Source organism: Macrotis lagotis, chromosome X (genome assembly GCF_037893015.1).
Source record: "Macrotis lagotis isolate mMagLag1 chromosome X, bilby.v1.9.chrom.fasta, whole genome shotgun sequence".
Classification (NCBI taxonomy): Eukaryota; Metazoa; Chordata; class Mammalia; order Peramelemorphia; family Peramelidae; genus Macrotis; species Macrotis lagotis.
Window position 1 is genome coordinate 681,329,565 of NC_133666.1, and position 19,578 is coordinate 681,349,142.

The following is a 19,578-nucleotide window of genomic DNA, read 5'->3' on the forward strand; positions in this document are numbered from 1 at the left end:
CCAGAGGAGAAAGTGAGGCTGTTGACTTAGCACAGCACCCCACATTCAAATCCGATTCACTTGCATATCATGGCATCACCTCCCTGATGGATGTTCTTTGAGAACAAAGGACAATCATCATGATCATCATGATCATACTATTCTAGATATGATACCATTATTCTACTATGTTATAAAACCTATACAAATATTATATTTAACTATAATTTATAGTTACTGTAACAATATATATACTGATACTATACCATAAATTTGCTATCCTATGCTTTTCTATATTCTCTACAAAATGCTATTTACCATATACTATACCATATATATATGTGCATATACATACACTTTCATTTCTACTGCTCTAGACATTTTATATATATATATATATATATATATATATATATATATATATATATACGTTACATTTTTAAAGGCTATTTTAACAAAATAAGTTACAAATTATCCATCAGGACTCATCCTGCATTATTTGCCAATAAATGTTCCAAATGGAGAAAAGTAATCTCCTTAACCTTGACCCTACATTCACCCTTAACGCTCTTTCCCAAAGGTGAGATCAGGATGCTGACCAGGATCTCTACCCAGCATTCTGATTTAGAGGCAGGAGCCAGCCACCAACAATGACAAGTTGTAGCCTGGACCTCTCAGCCCCAGTATTTTAAGAAACCTGGCTAGATTCATTCATTAGATTTATTGGATTTGTGTGTGTTGCCTTGTTTCTTTGTTGTTCTTTTTTTTAACTGAGCCTACGGTTCATTTGCTCTGGCTCAATCACATGGCTGATGGCTGCTTTGGGATTCAGTCAACCATCCCATCTTCATTCCAGTCAAACCCATCAGTCCACCCAAATGCTTTCCCCTATTGAACTTCCAGTCCTGGACCTGAAACAGGAGAAGGGTATCCAGCTCCACCTGCTGGAATATTGGAGCATCATGTTCCTCTTTGAGGCTATTGGTCATCATGAGCTGATGGCAGGGGCCTTAATTCTTCTCCAGACAATATTTGGCAACATTTCCTAACCAAGACTCAGGATCAGGTTAGAAAGCTAATATTTGCTTAATGGATCAGGAAATCAGGATTCTAGTCTTCTTCTTTGGGGCTCAGTTTCCTTGTCTATTAAGTAAACAGGGCTCCATTCCTTTAATGAACTCAATCTTCTCTTGGATCATATTTTTGGTTGATTTTTATCATATCATTTGAGGCTTGGAAAAATCTGGTGATCTATAAAAAATGCAGTTTGACATGATCCTAGAGTTTCTAGCAATAGATGCTGGTCAGTTATCATTAGAGTGTAAGTTCCTTGAGGACAGGAACTGATTCTCAGTTATATATAACCAAACAAGTCACTTGCCCTCCATGGCTCTTACTTTTTTCATCTGTAAATTGAGACATTTGGCCCAGAGAGCTTCTGAGGACCCTTCCCACATTCTATCTGGGATCTAGTATGTGACCTCTCCTTGTCTTAAACAATGAAACCACTGATCCTCTACATGTTATATTGGTCCATCAGGCATTTTAATCTTTATTTCCCTTCATTAGGTTTTAAATAATTTATTTGAAGCAAATAGTTTCCACTGCTGACCATCATGGATCCTGTAGGCTTTCTTGGTCAACCACAAAGTAAGCTAAGTAAATCTAGCATGTGCTCTTGACAGAATCCCAGACACATCATGGTCAATCCATATCTGAACAAAAATCCCTCTTCCAATAGTCTTATGATTGACTATGCAGTCTCTGGTGAGGGCCAACTCACTACCTCTGGAAGCAACCCATTCCAACTACTGGACAACTCAAATTGGCAGGAAGTGTTTCATGATATCATCATCATCATCATCATCATCATCATCATCATCATCATCATCATCATCATCATCATCATCATCGTAGTTGTCCTTCATGTTCTAAGAGCCCATCAGGTTAAAGGCAGTATGGCTTGCACATGATGTTTATTACAGTGAGGGTTATTTGTGAAAAGTCATCCTCCTCACTTGCTTTTTCCAGAACCATCTCACCCCCAGCCTGATTTGATAGGAAACAGGACTTGTGGGGATGGTAGTTCTTGGCCTTTGAGTATGATTTCTCCTTTCAATATCATCAAGCTTAAATCTTGTTTCTGTTTCACTTCTACCCATTGTTCTGGTTCTGCCCTCTGGGACCAAACAGGGCAAAGCTAATCCTTAGTTCTCTGGACCCAACCCTTGACATACTTGAAAATAAATATTAAGTGCCTTCCCATCTTCCTCTCTAGTTTAGAGTAAAGTTCCATAGCAGGAAAAGTGTTCTAGATATCCTGGCCCAGGACCCAGGTTTAAGGCTATGGCCAGCTCAGGACAAATATCTCTGTCCTAGGAACCTAAATTATAATCACAATAATTCATTTATTTAACATTTCATTAGAAAGAGGAAGGGAAAGGGAAGCGAATACCCATTTATGGAGAATCCACTTAATGTGCCAGACAAAAAAAATGGACTCTACATTTAGTCCTCACGACAACAATTGTGATTTGTTTAGTCATTTTTCATTCCTATCTGACTCTTCATGACCTCATTTGGTGTTTTCTTGGCAAAGATACTGAAATGGTCTGTCATTTTCTTCTCCAGTTCATTTTACAAGTGAGGAAACTGAGGCAAACTGGGTGAAGTGACTTATCCAGGGTCACATAGCTAGGAAGTATCAGAAGCCAGTTTTGAACTCAGGAAGATAAGTCTTTATGACTCCAGACTGGTGCTCTATGCAAAGTGACATTTCAACCATTCCACTAAATGACCATTATCTATACCCCCAGAGAAGTGATATTTACAGGCACTATGTGCTTTGAGCAACCTTCATCTGGGAGGATACTGGCACCAGAAAAGGGACAGAGGGGAGACTTTGCATCTTGCCAGGTTCCAAAGATCTTAGAGAAACAAAGGTCCTTTGACCATCCCCTCCCCACTATCTGCAAGGTTCTTTGGACTTCAGACCCCTAAACAGGAACACCCCTGCAGAAGCTCAGCTGTGACCCCAGAACTGAAAATTTTGTGTTGGGAACTAGTAAGAAACCCTGGAGCGGCTGCCTGAAAATAAACGACTAACGTCTGCAGACATATTCTGCACCATGCTGTTTATCTGACATCAATCTTGCTTCACACTGGAGCCCTCTAAGTATCATGGAGCTATTTTGAAGCAAAAATCTATTTAGTTTTGCGAGGGAAGTTGTAATCAGCAGGTTTTTCCAAAGACACAGATTTTCACCAACAAGTTTTATTTGTTTCCTCGCTGAGGACAGTGGTAATGAGATAGCAAGCTTCCCTTCTCCAAATTGCCAACTCAAACACAGCCCAAACCAGCTGAACTGGAAATTGGTTCTGCCTAGTGAGATGTTGTGAGTTACGCCTTCCCGCTGGTTCATTTGGCCAGGGCAAAAGGTTTTGTCTGGGTTGGGCTAGACATACCCCAGGCATGATCACCAGGCAGAACCCCACCCCCAGAGAGCTTGGTAGATGCTCTCTGATGTCTGCTTAGATACTTGCCCATATTCCAGCCAGAGAAACCAACACCTGAGCTGAGAGGAGCACCTTTGCCAGGAGAGAGGCTGCCTTCTAAGCCCCTCATCTGCTCCTCACCTGAGCTAGGATGCCACGGCCAGCATCCTAAGGATATGAAAATGGGAACACATGGCGCCATTCCCCACTGGCATCAGGAAGGAGCTTAGCCTTCCTCCCAGTGCATTATGGCAGGTGAAATTCAAAGGATGTTTTCTTTTCTCTAAGCTGAAATTTGAAGCAGCCCTTTACAGAAAGGAATAAATGGTGCCCAGGCCCTGAGGAGCAGTAAGCTTCTTGTTTTATGAGGAAAGATAAAGTGTAGCTAGCCCATGACCTCTCACCATTAAGAGAAAGTCAGAGAGGACTGAGCATCAGAAATGTTGACTAGCCCAAAGACCCCATCTCACACAAAAGGCTAATTTACTCACATCCACAATTTATTGCATGCCCACCTGGATGCATTTTCCCAGTCCCTGACTAATTTTTATTCTCTTCCAAACATCACCATTTCTATTGAATGCACAAACCATCCTTCCAGTCTCCAAGATTCACACCCTCAATGTCATTTCTGACTCTTAACTCTCCATCATCCCCCTATATCCTATAAACCGGCAGATTTTGAAGTTTCTATCTGAACATCTTGCCTATATTTACCTGTCTTTAAAACACCAATTTTTCTCCTGAGTGCCTCCAAGCCTCCAGTTCATAGCCTCGTCATCCTTGACTCTTAACTCTCTCTCTCACCTCAATATGTTCCATCAGTTGCCTATATCTGTTGTCTCTGCTTCCACATCTCTTGCACTTGTCTTCTCTCCACTCAGCCACCATTCTATTGACCAGACGACTATAGTAACCTTGTTCTGCATTTCCTCCTTCTCCAGAGGTTATAGTCTTCCATGATTCACAGCCATACGGCAACCTAAAAGAACAGTGATATTGGAAGGATTTGGGTACCAGGGAGAGGCTGGTGGCCATAGCTGACAAAGTGATTTTCAGAAGTTCAAAATGCCTAGGTCATTTTTCTCTCTTTCCTCCCATGATGCAGACTGCTGTTTGCTATTTAAAGAACATCCCAAACCTACATCTCCAACTTGCTATACATTATTCCCCTTTACAGACCCACAATCCAAAGTGGTCTTCTTGGCTGCCCCTCACTGTGCCTTTGAACTGGCTAGCTTTCATTCCTAGATTGCCCTGTCTTGTCCTTCCCATGCCTTAGACTCTTTAGCTTCCTTTATAATCAACTCAAGTGCCAAACTCTTGGGACTATAAGAATCGTTTTTGCATCACTAGAGGCTAATACAGTGCTTCATCAGTACCTAATAAATGAATGATGGCTAATTGCTTCCAGGTGGAACTTTTCCTGATCTCCTCCATCAGTCCCCCATTCCTACTGTTTCCCTGCCTATGTTACTTTGTATTTATGTATTTATTCTATATTCTGTATATATATATATATATATATATATATATATGGACATGGACAGAGTACATTTTTGCCTTTCTTTAGCACATAATACAGAAGTCACTTAATAAATACTCATTGGAGACAAAAAGAATGAAGAAAGGAATCATTTGGGATAACTCGGGCTATTTATCCTGGAGAAGAAAAGTCTTAGTAAGGTATACACATATTGGCAATTATACATTATGTGACGGACTGCCATGTGAACAAGATTTGTTCCATTGATCCAGAGGGCATAATTAGGATAGAATAGATTGAACTTGCAAGAAGAAAGATTTTGGTATTTCACAGACCCCCAGGCCCCACTCACAGGAACAATTAAACTTTGCAAATCCAACAGGCTATATCTGAGCATGCCACCAGGTGGTGGTCTAAACTTGATGGAGAGCTTCAATAATCACACATGTCCCCCATCCTCTAAACATCCCTTCTGGTCCCTTAGCAGGTTTCTTTCTAAAGTCTTAAGGGTAAAAATAGTTTGACAATAACTCCTAAGTCCTTTTTTCAGATTACCCCCCCCCCATTTCCACTTAGTTCCCAGATATTTCTTTTTCTCCTCTGAGATATCTGGAGTCGCTTCATCAGCTGAATTGCATTCACTAAAGTGAAACCGAACAAATAAGAGTGTACATTTATAAACTATGGAGTAGCTTCAGTCCAAGTTCCCCCAATCCCACCACACTCTCTTCTGTGATTTTCTTGTTGCACTCATAAAAAAGGGAGAGAGTGTTGTATCCATAGACCTTGACATAATAACCCTTTTAAGAATCACCGAGTAGCTAGATGATGAAAAGGGAAGGAAAATTAATTGGTCAATCCAGTTTTCACTTTCTATCTTGTTGCATCTGAAGCAATTACCACTTGAAGTCTGATCCTAGATAAAGCCCCTATTGGCATCCTATGGAGGGGTTACTTTCCTTCTCTTTGTCTTAATATTCTAGCTACTTGAGAGTCCTAGGAAGGAAGAGTGATTTGGGTTTCAAAAAGGGAAAGGATAAAAGGTAAAGAGCTGAAAGGGAAGAGTTGGTCATTGAGTTCTACAGAGTCATTCCTGGGTCACCAGGAAGACTTAAGTTCAAATTTAGCCTCAAACACATAACCACAGCCTCAACTACTTTATGGGGCTCTCAGTCCCGCATGTCCATATCTTCTTGGGAATCTAGTGATGAAGAAAATGCTTTGGAAAGCTGCCACCAGGTTAGAGTAGAAATTGCACCAGAGGAGGATTGCCTCCAGCTCGGCAAAAGGTAAACACAGCTAAAAATTAAAGCTGCCTCCAAATGATGGGTGCCGCCTTCGTAAATCAATAGGCACTTATTAAGACTTTACTGTGTGGTAGATATTAAGGATTCAAAACCCCAAATGAATCATTTTGCCTACAAAATGTTTTCATTCTATTGGGGCATATATACGCACAAGCCATATACAAAGCAAATAGAAGATAATTTGGAACTGGGCCGAGGAGAGGAAAGAGAACTCTGGTAGAGTTTGAACTGCTAGAAAGTCTCAGCTTTTTGTTTCTGTCTTTGGACTCCTTGAAGCTTGTCTGGCCTACAGTGGGACTTAATAAATGCTTATCGATTGGTGACAGCATATAATTATCTGGAGGACTGGGGTTGTTTTCTCTTTTTTCTTGGTATACACAATGTCTTACACAGTAATTGGCACATACTGCACAAGGCAGAGAGCACTCTGCATCACCAGGAAGACCTGAGTTCAAATTCAGCCTCAAACATATAACTAGCTTTACTGGACAAGTCATTTAATCTCCTTCTGCCTCAGTTTCCTCATCTATAAAATGGGAATGATATCTAATCCTTTTTATCTCCCAGCATCGTTGTGAGGATCTAATGAGATAATGTATACACAGTTCTTTGCATACCTTAAACTATTAGATATGATCAAATTAGTTAGGATTATTATTGTTAAAAGAATATAGAATTTGTTATCAGAGGAGCTGGACTGAGATTACAGCTCTGCCACTGTCTCCCTGTGTGACTTTGGGTAATGGACCTCTGTTGGCTCACCTGTAAAATGACTGAATTGGACTAAATCCAAGGTCCCTTCCAGTTTTAAATCGTTGCTTCTCCATCTCTGGAAGTCTTGAAGCTGGAACTGGATGACCTCTTGGGTGAATAATCCAAATAGGTTTTCATAACTTGAGTGTATATAGGACTAGGTGATATCTGACATTCCTCTTAACCTATGGCAAACCACAATGCTACCTTGAAAACTATGATAAGAATGAAAAAGACAATTTACCCCAAGTACTCTGGGATCATAGAACCTCAGAAAAACAGCTCGCTTTATTGCTGCTCTCTGTAATTCTTTTACCTTGATTCAGACCCATAGTTTATCTGTACACTCTTTTTATGTGTCTCCCCTTGTCTCCCTCTCTCCTTCCCTCCCTCCCTCCCTCCCAGTAGTGCTGAATGGCTAAGCTTCTTTCCATTTCCACACAATACATCTGAAATTGTCTAATCATTTTTGCTCGTCTTCTATGAACTCCTTCCAAGTGCTCTGCATTCTCAGATTGAGCAGCATAGCACTCAGGGAAGGGTCCCAGCTGTTCCCCTGATGTTTGCATCAGACTGAATACATCCAGAGGGAATTAATTTCCATATTAATTTTATTCTAGAAAGTGCCCCCAATTTTTTTTAAATATTAAAGTATGAGGTAAGTGGTTTTTGTATGAAATACTAGGGGGGAAAAATCTATGGAAAGTGACGGTGCCGCTGACAAATTCTCATCTGTTGGCCAGGCCATTGTTTTTCCATTTACAAAATGGAATTTAATAAAGATTTAGTTGCTTGGCTGAAACATCACACATGGGGAATTGTAGAAGCAGTGCAAAGGACATCAGTGAGGAAATGTATGGCTATGAAGGGGAGGGGGAAGGGGTGGGGAATGGGCCAGTACCAAGAATTAGAGGGGAGGGAGAGGGTGATGAAGAAGGGTGGAGGTGTAGAGGGAAAGAGAAAAAAGAAGAGGGAGAGAACAAGATGAAGGGAAATGGGGGTGCGTGGAGGAAGGAAGGAGGGAATGAAGGAAGGGAAGAAGGAAGGAGGAAGGAAGAAAGGAGGGAAGGAGGGAGGGAGGAAGGGAGGGAGGAGGGAGGGAGGAAGGAGGGAGGGCTGGAGGAAGGAAAGGGAGGGAGGGAGGGAGGAAGGAAGGAAGGGAGGGTTGGAGGAAGGAAGGAGGGAGGAAGGGAGGGAAAAGGAGGGGGAAAGGAGGGGAAAAGGAAAATGGAAGGAAGGAAAGGGAAAGGAAAGGAAGGAAAAGGAAAAAGAGAGGAAAGGGAAAAGGAAATGGAAAGGAAAATTGAAGGGAAAGGGAAAGTAAATGGGAAGTAAAGGAAAAATAAAAGGGGGGAAGGGGAAGGGGAAAAGGGGAAGGGGAGGGGAAAGGAGAAGGGAAAGTAATGGAAAGAAAAGGGAAAGGGAAAGAAAAAGGAAAAAGGAATTAAGTGGAACAGAGAAAGGAGGTTACGGAAGGGAAGAAAGGGCAGGAGGGAAGGAGGGAGAAGGGAAAGGAGGATGAAAGGGGGAAAGAGAAAGAAGGGAAAAGAGAAGCAGGAAAGGAAGGGAAGAAGAGTCAGTTCAGTAATAGTACCTACATCAGACCTTTTCTGATCCCATAAATCCTCAGTGCTCTAAACTTCCTAAAAATTATTTTGTGTTTTTTATCTGTGTGCATATTATATCTTTTTGTGGAATGGATGCTCTTTGGGGGCAGAAGCATTCTTGTTTTTCCATGTTTGACTCCTCAATGCCTAAAGCTGAACCATTACTGATGGTAGGGGATACTCATACAAACTTAATTCATTGAAGTTGAATTAACCAGTTTTAAAACCCTTTCTCTGCCTCATTCATTGACTCATTCACTTCCTTCCTTCCTTCCTTCCTTCATCATGACCAAGACATTTGCTTATGCATCTTATTTTCTTTTCAGGATACCAAGTATGAAAACTTCTTTATAAGTCCAAAGTTTGTGGAAAAATTAAAGGCTAGAACTGCAAAGGTGAGTCAAAAAAGCATTTCTCTGGGATCTTTTATTGAAAACCATAGACCTGTTCATGAGGCTGTGTTAAGACTTGGGAATTCATTGACACCAACCTTCCCTGGAATCCCAGAAGTAGATCTATTCTTGACAATGTGATGGCTCAGAGCTTTTTTTGTTTGTTTGTTTTTAGGCTTTTGCTAGGCAATGGGGTTAAGTGGCTTGCCCAAGGCCACACAGCTAGGTAATTATTAAGTGTCTGAGCCCGGATTTGAACCCAGGTACTCCTGACTAGAGGGCCGGTGCTTTATCCACTGCCCCACCTAGCCGCCCTGGGTCAGAGTTTTTATAGGTTTCCTTTTGGACTTCACTTGAGGACAGTCCCCCATCCCAGGACTCAGATCTAGTGTGACTTCTATTCTTCCAGGAAGAGGCATAAATAAAGTCATAAGACTGGACCCTGAAAGATCCTCAGATAACATCAAGTCCAACTCCTTTATTTTAAATATACAGAATTGAAGCAGAGAGGTGTTAAAGGATTTCTCTAAGGTTACAAAGATATTACATGACAGATCTGGTTGTTAATTGAATTGAATTGAACTGAATTGGAAAAAAAAAGTAAGCACATTTCCTGGAGGGTTATATGTTTTGTCATTAGAATCCACTAATGTATTACAATGTTTGTCCTTCATTCTCAAAGAAGACCCCGACATCAGGGAGATGATGTCATGACAAACACATGGACTGGGTTTGAGTGAGGGCAGGCTGTGCTCACTTACCAGCCTCACTTTCTCCTCCAGAGCCATCTGGATCCAGTGGCTAAATATGAATCAGGAAGACTGGAGATGGCCCTGGATGGGAGGCCATCAGTTAAATAACTTGCCCAAGGTCACACAGCTAAGAAATGTCAAGTATCTGCATTCCAACTCCCATCCTCCTGGATGCAAGGACAGTGTTCTTTCTCTTCACTGTGCCACCTAAGCTGCCCAGAATCTCAATACTGAAAGAGACCTCAGTGGTCATCTAGCTGAAGCCATACCTGAGCAAGAACCCCCTCTATGACATATCCAAACTAACCTAGTTAGTCCCCTAGCCTTTGATTGACCTTCAGGGACAGAGAGCTCTCTACTTTGAAAGTACCACCTTGGGAGCAGCTAGATGACACAGTGGATATAGCACTGACCCTGGAATCAGGAGGATCTGAGTTCAAATCCAACCTGAGACACTTAAAACTTAGCTGTGGGACCTTGGGCAAGTCACTTAATCCCAATGCCTTGCAAAAAGTTTTTTTTTTTTAAAAAAAGCAAGTACCAACTTGCCTGCTGGACAGGTCCCATTACCAGGAAGTCCTCAAACTGAATTTTTCTTCTTTTTGACTTCCATACCTGATTCTTCCTTGGGGATGAAGCAGAATAAGATAAATCCCCTTGCCAAGTGAGTGTTTCAGATATTTGAGGAAAGCTATCCCAGTGGATAGAAAAGTGAACCTGGAATCAGATGTGAATTCAAATTTGGCCTCAGATATTTACTATTTGTATAAACCTGAGCAAGTCACTTCCCCCCTCCACCTCAGTTTCCTCATGTATAAAATGAGGGAGTTGAACTCTATGACCTCTAAGGTTCCTTTAGCTCTAAATGTGTAATAGAGTGTACCTAAGAAAGTTGCTTTAAGGAATAAAAATCAAAAGTTATATTAAAAGCAGAGAGAAGCATCATGGGAGTCAGGGAGTCAGGCTTGGGTCCCACCTCTGACACAGATTAGCTTTGTGTTCTTGGGTACATGACTCTTGAATGCCCCAGGCATCTCTCTAAGACCCATTTGCAGAACAGGTGACCATCTGCTTTGGTGGAGATAATCCCTTCATCAGGAATTCTCTTTATTCGTGTAATCACAAACAAAAATTAAAACCAAAGCACTTTATAAATAAAATTCTGACATAGAACTGAAATCTATATAAAACACCTACATTTCATGACAAGCTTGTAGTTGGGTTTAAAGAAAAGCCACCTATCCTGTTTCTCGGCAAAACAACAAGCAACAATTATTTATTGGATACCTACTATGTGCTAACCATTGTGCTGAGTACTGGGGCACAAACATAAAGCAAAAAAAGAGACAATTCCTATCTTCAAGAAGCCTTCATTCTAATAGGAGAAGACACTACAACAAAGGGAGCTGAAAGGGAGTGGGGCATCTAGTTCAAAAATCCAGAAAGTCAGGAGTAGAGTAGGAGGAGAAAACATCTGGAGCTCTGTATTTTCCTAGACTCAATCTATAAAAATAAAATAAGGCAATATGTCCTGTTTTAAAGTTAATTTTATGGTCACTCTAATTGTTTTAAGGCAGCATTGCTTAACTATGTAAATTGGAAAGAATTTAAAATAGTCACATCTTTATCATTAGATATGTGATAACTTCAGAGAGGAATGGTAGCATAAGGAATAGCATACCAAACCTGAAATCAGAGAAACCTGGGTTCAGATCCTCCATCTGGCATTTACTGATTATGTGACCCCCAAGTTAATCCATTTAATCTCAGTGACCTTTGGATACCATTCTAAAACTGGACTATTTAAATTCAATCTCTGAGAATTTCCATGAGGAATAAACCATTGCGAAGACATGCTCTACCGTTTTTTAAAGCGCACCACTATCAAATGCTGTTCTTAAAGTGCTCAGATGAGAGGTAATGTATTTATGCTAATCAATAGGGTTAGAGTATCATTTTCATTATAAACCCAAGCTCTCAGAAGGCCTGGAACACAATGGTGGTGATAATCATAATAAAGTAGCTACCATGTAGGGCAACTGGCACCATAGTGCAAAAAGTGCAGACCTGGAGTCCAGAAGATTCATCTCTGAGTTCAAATCTCAGACACTGTGTGACCCTGAGCAAGTCATTTAACTCTGTTTATCTCAGTTTCCTCATCTGTAAAATGAACTGGAGTATGAAAGAGCAAAGCAATCCATACACTTTGCCAAGAAAACACTAAACAGGATCACAAAAGATCAGAAACTCCAAAAGACCGAGTTAGGATTTCTATAACCTATACTATGGGTCAGACCCTGTGCTATCTTCTTAACAAATATTATCTCATTTAGTCCTCATGACAACCCTATGACGTAAGTGTTGCTGTTATCCTCATTTTATCATTGAGAAAACCGAGGCAAACTGACTTACCCAGAGTTGGATTTGAACTAAGGTTAAATTTGAACTCAGATCTTTCTGACTCCAAGCACAGCACTCTAATCACTAGACCACCTAACGGAGCTTAAGACAGGTTTTTTTCCCAATTAAGATCTCTCTCTCTCTCTCTCTCTCTCTCTCTCTCTCTCTCTCTCTCTCTCTCTCTCTCTCTCTCTCCCCCTCCCTCCCTCCCTCCTTCCCTATCCATTCTTAGTTATCATTCTATCCACCAATAGGTAGATAATGATCTGGACTCATTCATCTATTCATCCATTATCCATCTTGCTAGCTGGTTATAGAGAAATTAATAGAAAAACTCTTGGTCTTAAGTTTCAACTCTTCACATTCCCTAGTTACATGATCCTCTGGGGAAAATCTATGTCCTCATCCATGAGATGGGTAGAATAATGCTTGCACAATCTACCTCACAGGATGGTTAGGAGGAAAAGAATTTTGTCATATCATAACAAGCTTGTCAATGGAGTCTTGATTCTAGAAATGAGAATTTCATCCACAGGGGCAGATCACAATTCATATATATCTTAGTAGATAAGCCTAATGAAGTTTCTTAAAACTTAATAGAGGTCATATAGGTACCAAATTTAAAAAACAAGATTGACTTTTACTAATTCTAGGGAGAATTACTGGGAGAATTATAGGACCCCTATACGATAAACTGTAGACATACACTGAAGGAACTCACCCAATTGTCTCATCACGCATGCTTCACATGAGCTTGTGATTCCCAGCTTCCTGAATATTGGCCTAAGGTCAAAGGTTGTCGGTACAAATTCATTTGTTAAGAAAAAACTGCCACATAGTCAACTATCCCTAAACCAATTGCCAGCGAGTGTGTCATAATTCTGTGAATTTCTAGAGGTCAAAGGTTTGGAGATAGAAGAGACCTTAGACATAATCTAGGCCAACTTTTTGAAGATGAGGAAACTGAGGATGGGGAGGTGGAATGCCTTCATAGAATTACAGAATCTCCCAAGTCAGAAGGTCCATCCAACTAAGTCCAACCAAGACCTGAATATATGCTCTACAACTTTCTGATGAAGGGTCATGAAGTCTCTGCTTAAGGGTTTCCAGGGAAGGGCACTGCCTCTTTCCATAGGTAGATTATGCCATCTTGGGAAAGCTCTCATTTGCTAAAATATTCCTTATGTCAAGTTTAAATCTTCCGCTTTGTATCTTCTACCTAATAAAGGATCATAGATTTAGAACTAGGAAGAAGGAAACAAAGAGTTATTAAGGACCTTTCCTAGGTTAGACTCTTGGCTAAGCACTTTATGAATATCTCATAGATATCTGATAGGCAGGCGCATTTTACAGTTGAAGAAACTGAGACAAATAGAGGTAAAGTGGCTTACCCAGAATCACATAGCTGGTATGAGTTTGAGGTCAGATTCAAATTCAGGTCTTCCTGACTCCAGGCCCAGCAACCTTCTCCCCTGTACCTATAATAATAAGGTTGTCCTTCATTCTCGAAGAAGACCATGACATCAGGGAGGTGATGCCATGACAAACCTGTGAACTGGATTTGAGTGAGGGGGTGCTGTGCTAAGTCATCAACCTCACTGTCTTCTCCAGTCATCTGGATGCAGGGGTCAGATAGGAAACAGGATGACTCTGGATGTGGGGCAATCAGGGTTAAGTGACGTGCCCAAGGTCACACAGCTAGTAAATGTCTAAGGCTAGATTCAAACTCCTGTCCTCCTGACTCCAAGGCCAGTGTTCTATCCACTGTGCCATCTAATTGCCCTTGTAGCTATAGTGAAAATTCCCAGAGATGCCTTCTTCCAAAGCTCTCCTTTGCTTGAAGGCCCTTCAATGAGGGAGCTAGGTTAAATGTCAGGGTCATTTTTCCAGCCCTAGACAGTTCCTGTTTCCTCTTTGCAGATAGCTTTTTGCTCTGCCTTCAGAACACAGCCAGTTCCTCTTCTTTGAGACAGACTGGCAATACCTGAAGACAGTCAGCAGGGAACCACGATCCTGATCCCCCCTGAGTCTTTGCTTTTCTGGGGTAAACATGCCTAATCCTTCTGTCTGATCCCAGATACCTGCACTCATACAATTGCTGTGAGGCCCCTCTGAGAGCTCTCTGCCAGCCTTAAAATGATTGTAATTGGCAGCTATTATCTTAGTAACCCATCTTGGAAAAGGAAGCAGCCACCCTTCAGCACTTGGGGACTCATTTCCATTTCCCACTCAAAAGACCCAGAGCAGCAGAGACGACCCTCTCACTTTAAAAACAAGAAAGGATATTTTACTTTTTATAGCTTTTTCAATTTTATTTTTGCTTCATTTCCATTTCCACTTACACATCCCAACTCCATCTTACACCACCCATTAAATAATAACTTGTAATAAAGGATTAAAAACAAAGCTGGGAGCGATGGAAATACAATTTGGTATAACTAACCAACACATTGGGTCCTAGATTTAAAAACTAAAAGGAACCTGAGTGGCCATTGATTTCAACCCTTTCATTTTATAGATGAGGAAAATGAGGTACAGAGAAGTTAGGTCATTTTTAGCTAGTAAATGTCTGAGGCTGTATTTAAACTCATCTTCCTGACTTCAGGTCTAGTGTACACTCCACATTGGCATCTAGTTGCCATCAACGAAGGCTGACGGTATAGACAATTTTCCACACCCATAGCTTCTCCTTACAAATCAATGTGACCACAGGAGATCCAAGTCTGGACCTCCCCAGACTTGTAACTCATAACTCTCAGCAGTATCTTGCCAGCCCTCCTCCTTTAAACAGTCTTTGAATAGTAGCTTTCTTTAGTCTCTAGCAATAAGTGTTCATAACACTTAATTCTTAGCATTTCTCTTTATTAAAAAAATCCAATTAAGTCTCATTACAGAGGAATTAGTTTAGAAGAAAGAAAATGCAGAGATTAGTTCCTAAAAATATGGGAGTGAAAAATTCCTTTTATTACCAACCAATTAAGTCTCATTGACCTCTGCCAGTCTAATAAGTGAACATCACTATCAGAAAATCTGCCCTGATACAGATGAGGGAGGGGCACTGACAGTGAACCCCAAAGCAGAGTAGAAATAGGCACCTAGCCAGTCACACTACCCCAATGAAAATGCCTCAGGATGAACTGAGAGACAGCATCAGAATAACAATGATTATTTGCATGATACTTTTTCTGGAGGTAGGAGGGACCAAGTCTGTCATTCATTGTTGTGAGCAATTCTAAATGGAGAAACTCCTACTACCAATGCAGCTGCTCTACTGCAACCTGCATCCTTTTTAATGTTCTGATCATTCCATAATTCTTTATAGCTTAAGATTTCTTTTTTGTTTGTTTTTTCCTTAATAGTATTCTATTTTTTTCTAATTACATGTAAATATACTTTTGAACATTCATTTTTATAAGATTTTCAGTTCCAAATTTTTCTCCTCTCCCTCTCTTCCCCCCCCCTCCAAGACAGCAAGCAATCTGATATAGATTTTATATGGGCAATCATGTAAACATATCTACACAGTAGGTCATATTTTGAAAGAAGAAACAAAACAAAAAAAGAAAAGAAAAGGACAAGAAAAGGGGAAAAAAGGGAAATAGTCAGACTCCATGTTTTCTTCTCTTGATGTAGATGGTATTTTCCATAATGAGTCTTTGGGAATTGTGTTGGATCATTGTATTACTAAGAAGAACTAAATTCATCACTACTGATCATTGCACAATGCTGCTGTTACTGTGTACAATGTTCTCCAGGCAACTTAGATTCTTAAGGAGCTGTGTAGAGCACTGGGAAGTTAAATATTTTGTCCAGCTGTTCTCTCTCTCTCTCTCTCTCTCTCTCTCTCTCTCTCTCTCTCTCTCTCTCTCTCTCTCTCTCTCTCTCTCTCCATGCTATGCCATGCCATCTCTTTCACCAAGTGCTCACCTTCATTGTTTATCTTGAGTTTCACAACAATCCTGTGAAATAGATAGATCATTATCCTATTAAATGAGGAAACTGAAGCACAGAGAGGTTAAGTGACTTGCTCATGACAGCATAACCAGGATGTATCAGAGCATAGAATCACATATCTAGACCCTGAAAGGACATTAGAAGCCATCTACAATTTCTGCATGATGTAATTGGTATTGATTTACTGTTTCTTTATATTTGCCAAATCATTGGCTTCCTCTTCTCTCCATTCTACATCTGAGGGATTTGTTTTCCTCAGAGAGCTTTCTTATCACCTTTTCCATCTGGCCAATTCTGCTTTTTAAGGTGTTATTCTTCTCATTAACTTTTTGGACTGCTTTTTTGCATTTGTCCTAAATTGATTTTTAACTTGTTGTTTTCTTCACAGCATTTTTTTTTTTGTATCTCCTTGACTAAGCCATTGACTTGATTTTCATGTTTTTCCTGTGTCTCTCTCATTTTTCTTCCCAATTTTTCCTCTACCTTCCTTACATGATTTTCAAAATCTTTTTTTTGAGCTCTTCCATAGCCTGAGTCCAACTCCTATTTTTCTTGGAGACTTTATATGCAGAAGCTTGGATTTTGTCATCTTCTGACTGTGTGTTTTGAGCCTCCACAGGAACAAAGTAATAGTCTATGGTCAGTTTCTTTTTTTCCTGTTTACTCATTTCCCCAGATTGTGCCCTGGTTTGGGGTTGCTTCCCAAGCTTTTGAGTATTATTGGGACACCCCCGCAAGGACCTCAGTTCCTTCAAAGTCTTATGAGAGGCTCTGATTGCTCTCCTGGCTTGTGCTTTTTTTCTTTGGGTAACTACAGGCACATCCCTCTGCCCTGGAGCTGTAAGGAGAGACCTTGCTTCACTATGGCAGTTTGGGGGCCCAGACTGTGACAAGGGTCTGAATATGGATGGAACACCAGAGTCCTGTTACAGCCACAGAGGAGAGACCTCTACAGTCTCCCCACTCCCCCTTACCTTCCGTAGTCTGAGTGCTCTGGGAGCATCTGCTGGGTGCCCTGCTGGTTAGCTCTGTCTGCATGGTATAATTAAGAGAGAGAGAGAGAGAGAGAGAGAGAGAGAGAGAGAGAGAGAGCTAACCTGGAAGCCAGGAACACCTAGATTCAAGTCCCACCACTGATAAGAATGGCTGCGTGACCTTGGGCAGGTAACTTAACATCTCAATGCACTAGGACATTATCTAAAAACTCTTAGTTGAAACTCTTAGTTGCAGTTCAGAGAAGGTGGATCATCCTCTTTTGGGAGAGGGAATATTCTCACCTGTACCAATGAATCATAGGCGATAACCCTATCTCAAATTATTGCTATATTTCTCAACAAACATCATAGCACAATCCAAATTTTTCAATGAGGCCTTAATTGCCAATTCAATAGCCTTTTCTCAGTGGCCATTTTTAGTTGGTTGGTAGGTTGGTTCTTGTCCACTATCAAAGACCACCAAAATGACATCAATTTGTTTGAGATAAATTACAGTCTGACTGTGATTGATCAGACCAATATGAGTTCAGAATGCTGAATTACAGGTTAGATAAAAATAGTCCATGTGAACATCTGGGGTGCTTACTCTAAACTTATGTCAACTTCTCAGAAGTCTTTGACCCTGTCAACCACCCTCTTATGAAGTGTCTCTTCTCGATGTCTTTATGACATTGCCCTCTCCTAGTTTTCACTCATGTCTAACCATTTTTTTCTTTTTTTTCTGAATCTTCAAATAAATCATGCCTATTAATTGGGGGGTGTCTCCCAAGGCTTTGTCCTGAAATCTTTCCTCTTCTCCCTTGATGTTCTTTGCCTTACTAATCTCATCAGCTCTCATCTCCATAGAGATGCCAAGCAGAGCCTTAGTCTGTCTCCTGAATCCTGGACCCATATAGATAATTTCACTTTGACATCTCAAATTGGACTCCCACATTTCCAAAACAGAATTCATTCCTTCTCTTCCCAACCCAGGAATTATCTTTTGCCTTTTCTTAGACTATGGCACATAGTAGGTACTTAATAAATTTTGATTGATTAAATGCTGGCTAACTACATGTTTTAGGCACTTATGCTGAATATGCTTCTTGGGCATGTGATTAGTCAGTCCAGGTAAGGAAATTCCCACAACCAAAGCAGATGATCCTCCTTCTCTGAAACTCAGAATTTCAACTAAGTTTTAGAGAATTTCCTAGAGCATTAGGATAAGTTTCCTGCCCAAGTACATTATATCTTTCCTGATGTGACATAAGTTTCTTGATATTGGGTTTGTTTGTGTTTTATCTTTGAATCTAATAACCCATGATGCCTAACAAGAGTGCCAAAGAGTAGTAAGTTCTTAACGAATGCCCAACCTTCTCCTCTCCAAGTGAAATGGGGGCCAAGAAGCCGAGTTGACCAAGGCCATACAGGTAGTTGATGGCAGAACTACTCTGATCCCAAGTCCATTAATCCTTCTACTTTACCAAGGCTGCCTCCAGGAATAGTATTCATCCATTATGCTAAACTGTCTCCCAGTTGGCAGCAAATAGTTGCCCATCTATTAAAGGGACAAGCAGTATTATTTAGCAAAGAGATCTTGTTTAGTCCTTATGACCTTGGGTAAGTAATTTATCCCCTCTGAGCCTTATTTTACATACCTGCTAAATGAAGGGGACTGGACTAGATGACCTCTGAGGGACTTTATTAACAATCTCCATGTACCTGGGTTCAATTAATTACTTCTGATACTTCCTGTGTGACCTTGGCCAAATAATTTCCCATCTCTGGTCCCCACTTTCCTAATATGAAAAAGGGCATTGGACTTGAAGGCTTCTTGGGTCCCTTCTGGCTCTACCCCTGATCCTATATATTACCTGAATGGAGCTATGTAGTTGATGAGATAAGACCTTAAAATCAATCCAATAGGGACTTTTAGTATGAAGACTAACATTTGGATAGACATGGGAGTAAGGTGGAAAGAGAATCTATGAAGGGCAAAGCAAAGGAGTGAGGTCTTTTAAACTCTTAAATCTAGAATCTAAAAGAGTGACAATGTGAATCCAGTGATAAATGTATATTTTTTTTCTTTATTTATTCTGATTATTTCCTATTAGGGTAGTCTACCACCTGGGCAGAACTTTAGGTATCTGGAGAAGGGAATCACGAACCTCAAGAAAGACCTCCAGCATAGCCGGTAAGAGAACTCAGTGTGGTGATGTGAATATGAACTGAGGCCTGGTTGAGGGTGAGCACTGCATGTTTTTAAATTGACTGATTCACCAAAACAATATTTCTAATTTTCTAAAAATTACTGTTTTACTAATACTTTTCATTTTTACATCAGTAACACCAGATTTACCTCTTCACTAAGAACCCAATTATCTTTCCCTTGTAATAAATGAAATACAGGTAAGCAAAACCAGTTAACATGATGACCATATCCGAGAATATATGCTAGTCTGTACCCATAAGCCCCCAC

At 40.5% G+C, this 19,578-nt stretch overlaps 1 protein-coding gene across 1 annotated transcript in view; it reads left to right on the forward strand.

Annotated features, from left to right (window-relative positions):
• Positions 1–6,139: 6,139 nt before the first annotated feature.
• Positions 6,140–19,578, forward strand: part of CCDC60 (coiled-coil domain containing 60) — a 114,555-nt gene continuing 101,116 nt past the window's right edge. The window contains exons 1-3 of the mRNA XM_074202248.1: positions 6,140–6,199; positions 8,954–9,022; positions 19,214–19,293. Coding sequence (XP_074058349.1) covers positions 6,140–6,199; positions 8,954–9,022; positions 19,214–19,293 — 209 coding nt within the window. The remainder of the gene's footprint in view (positions 6,200–8,953; positions 9,023–19,213; positions 19,294–19,578) is intronic.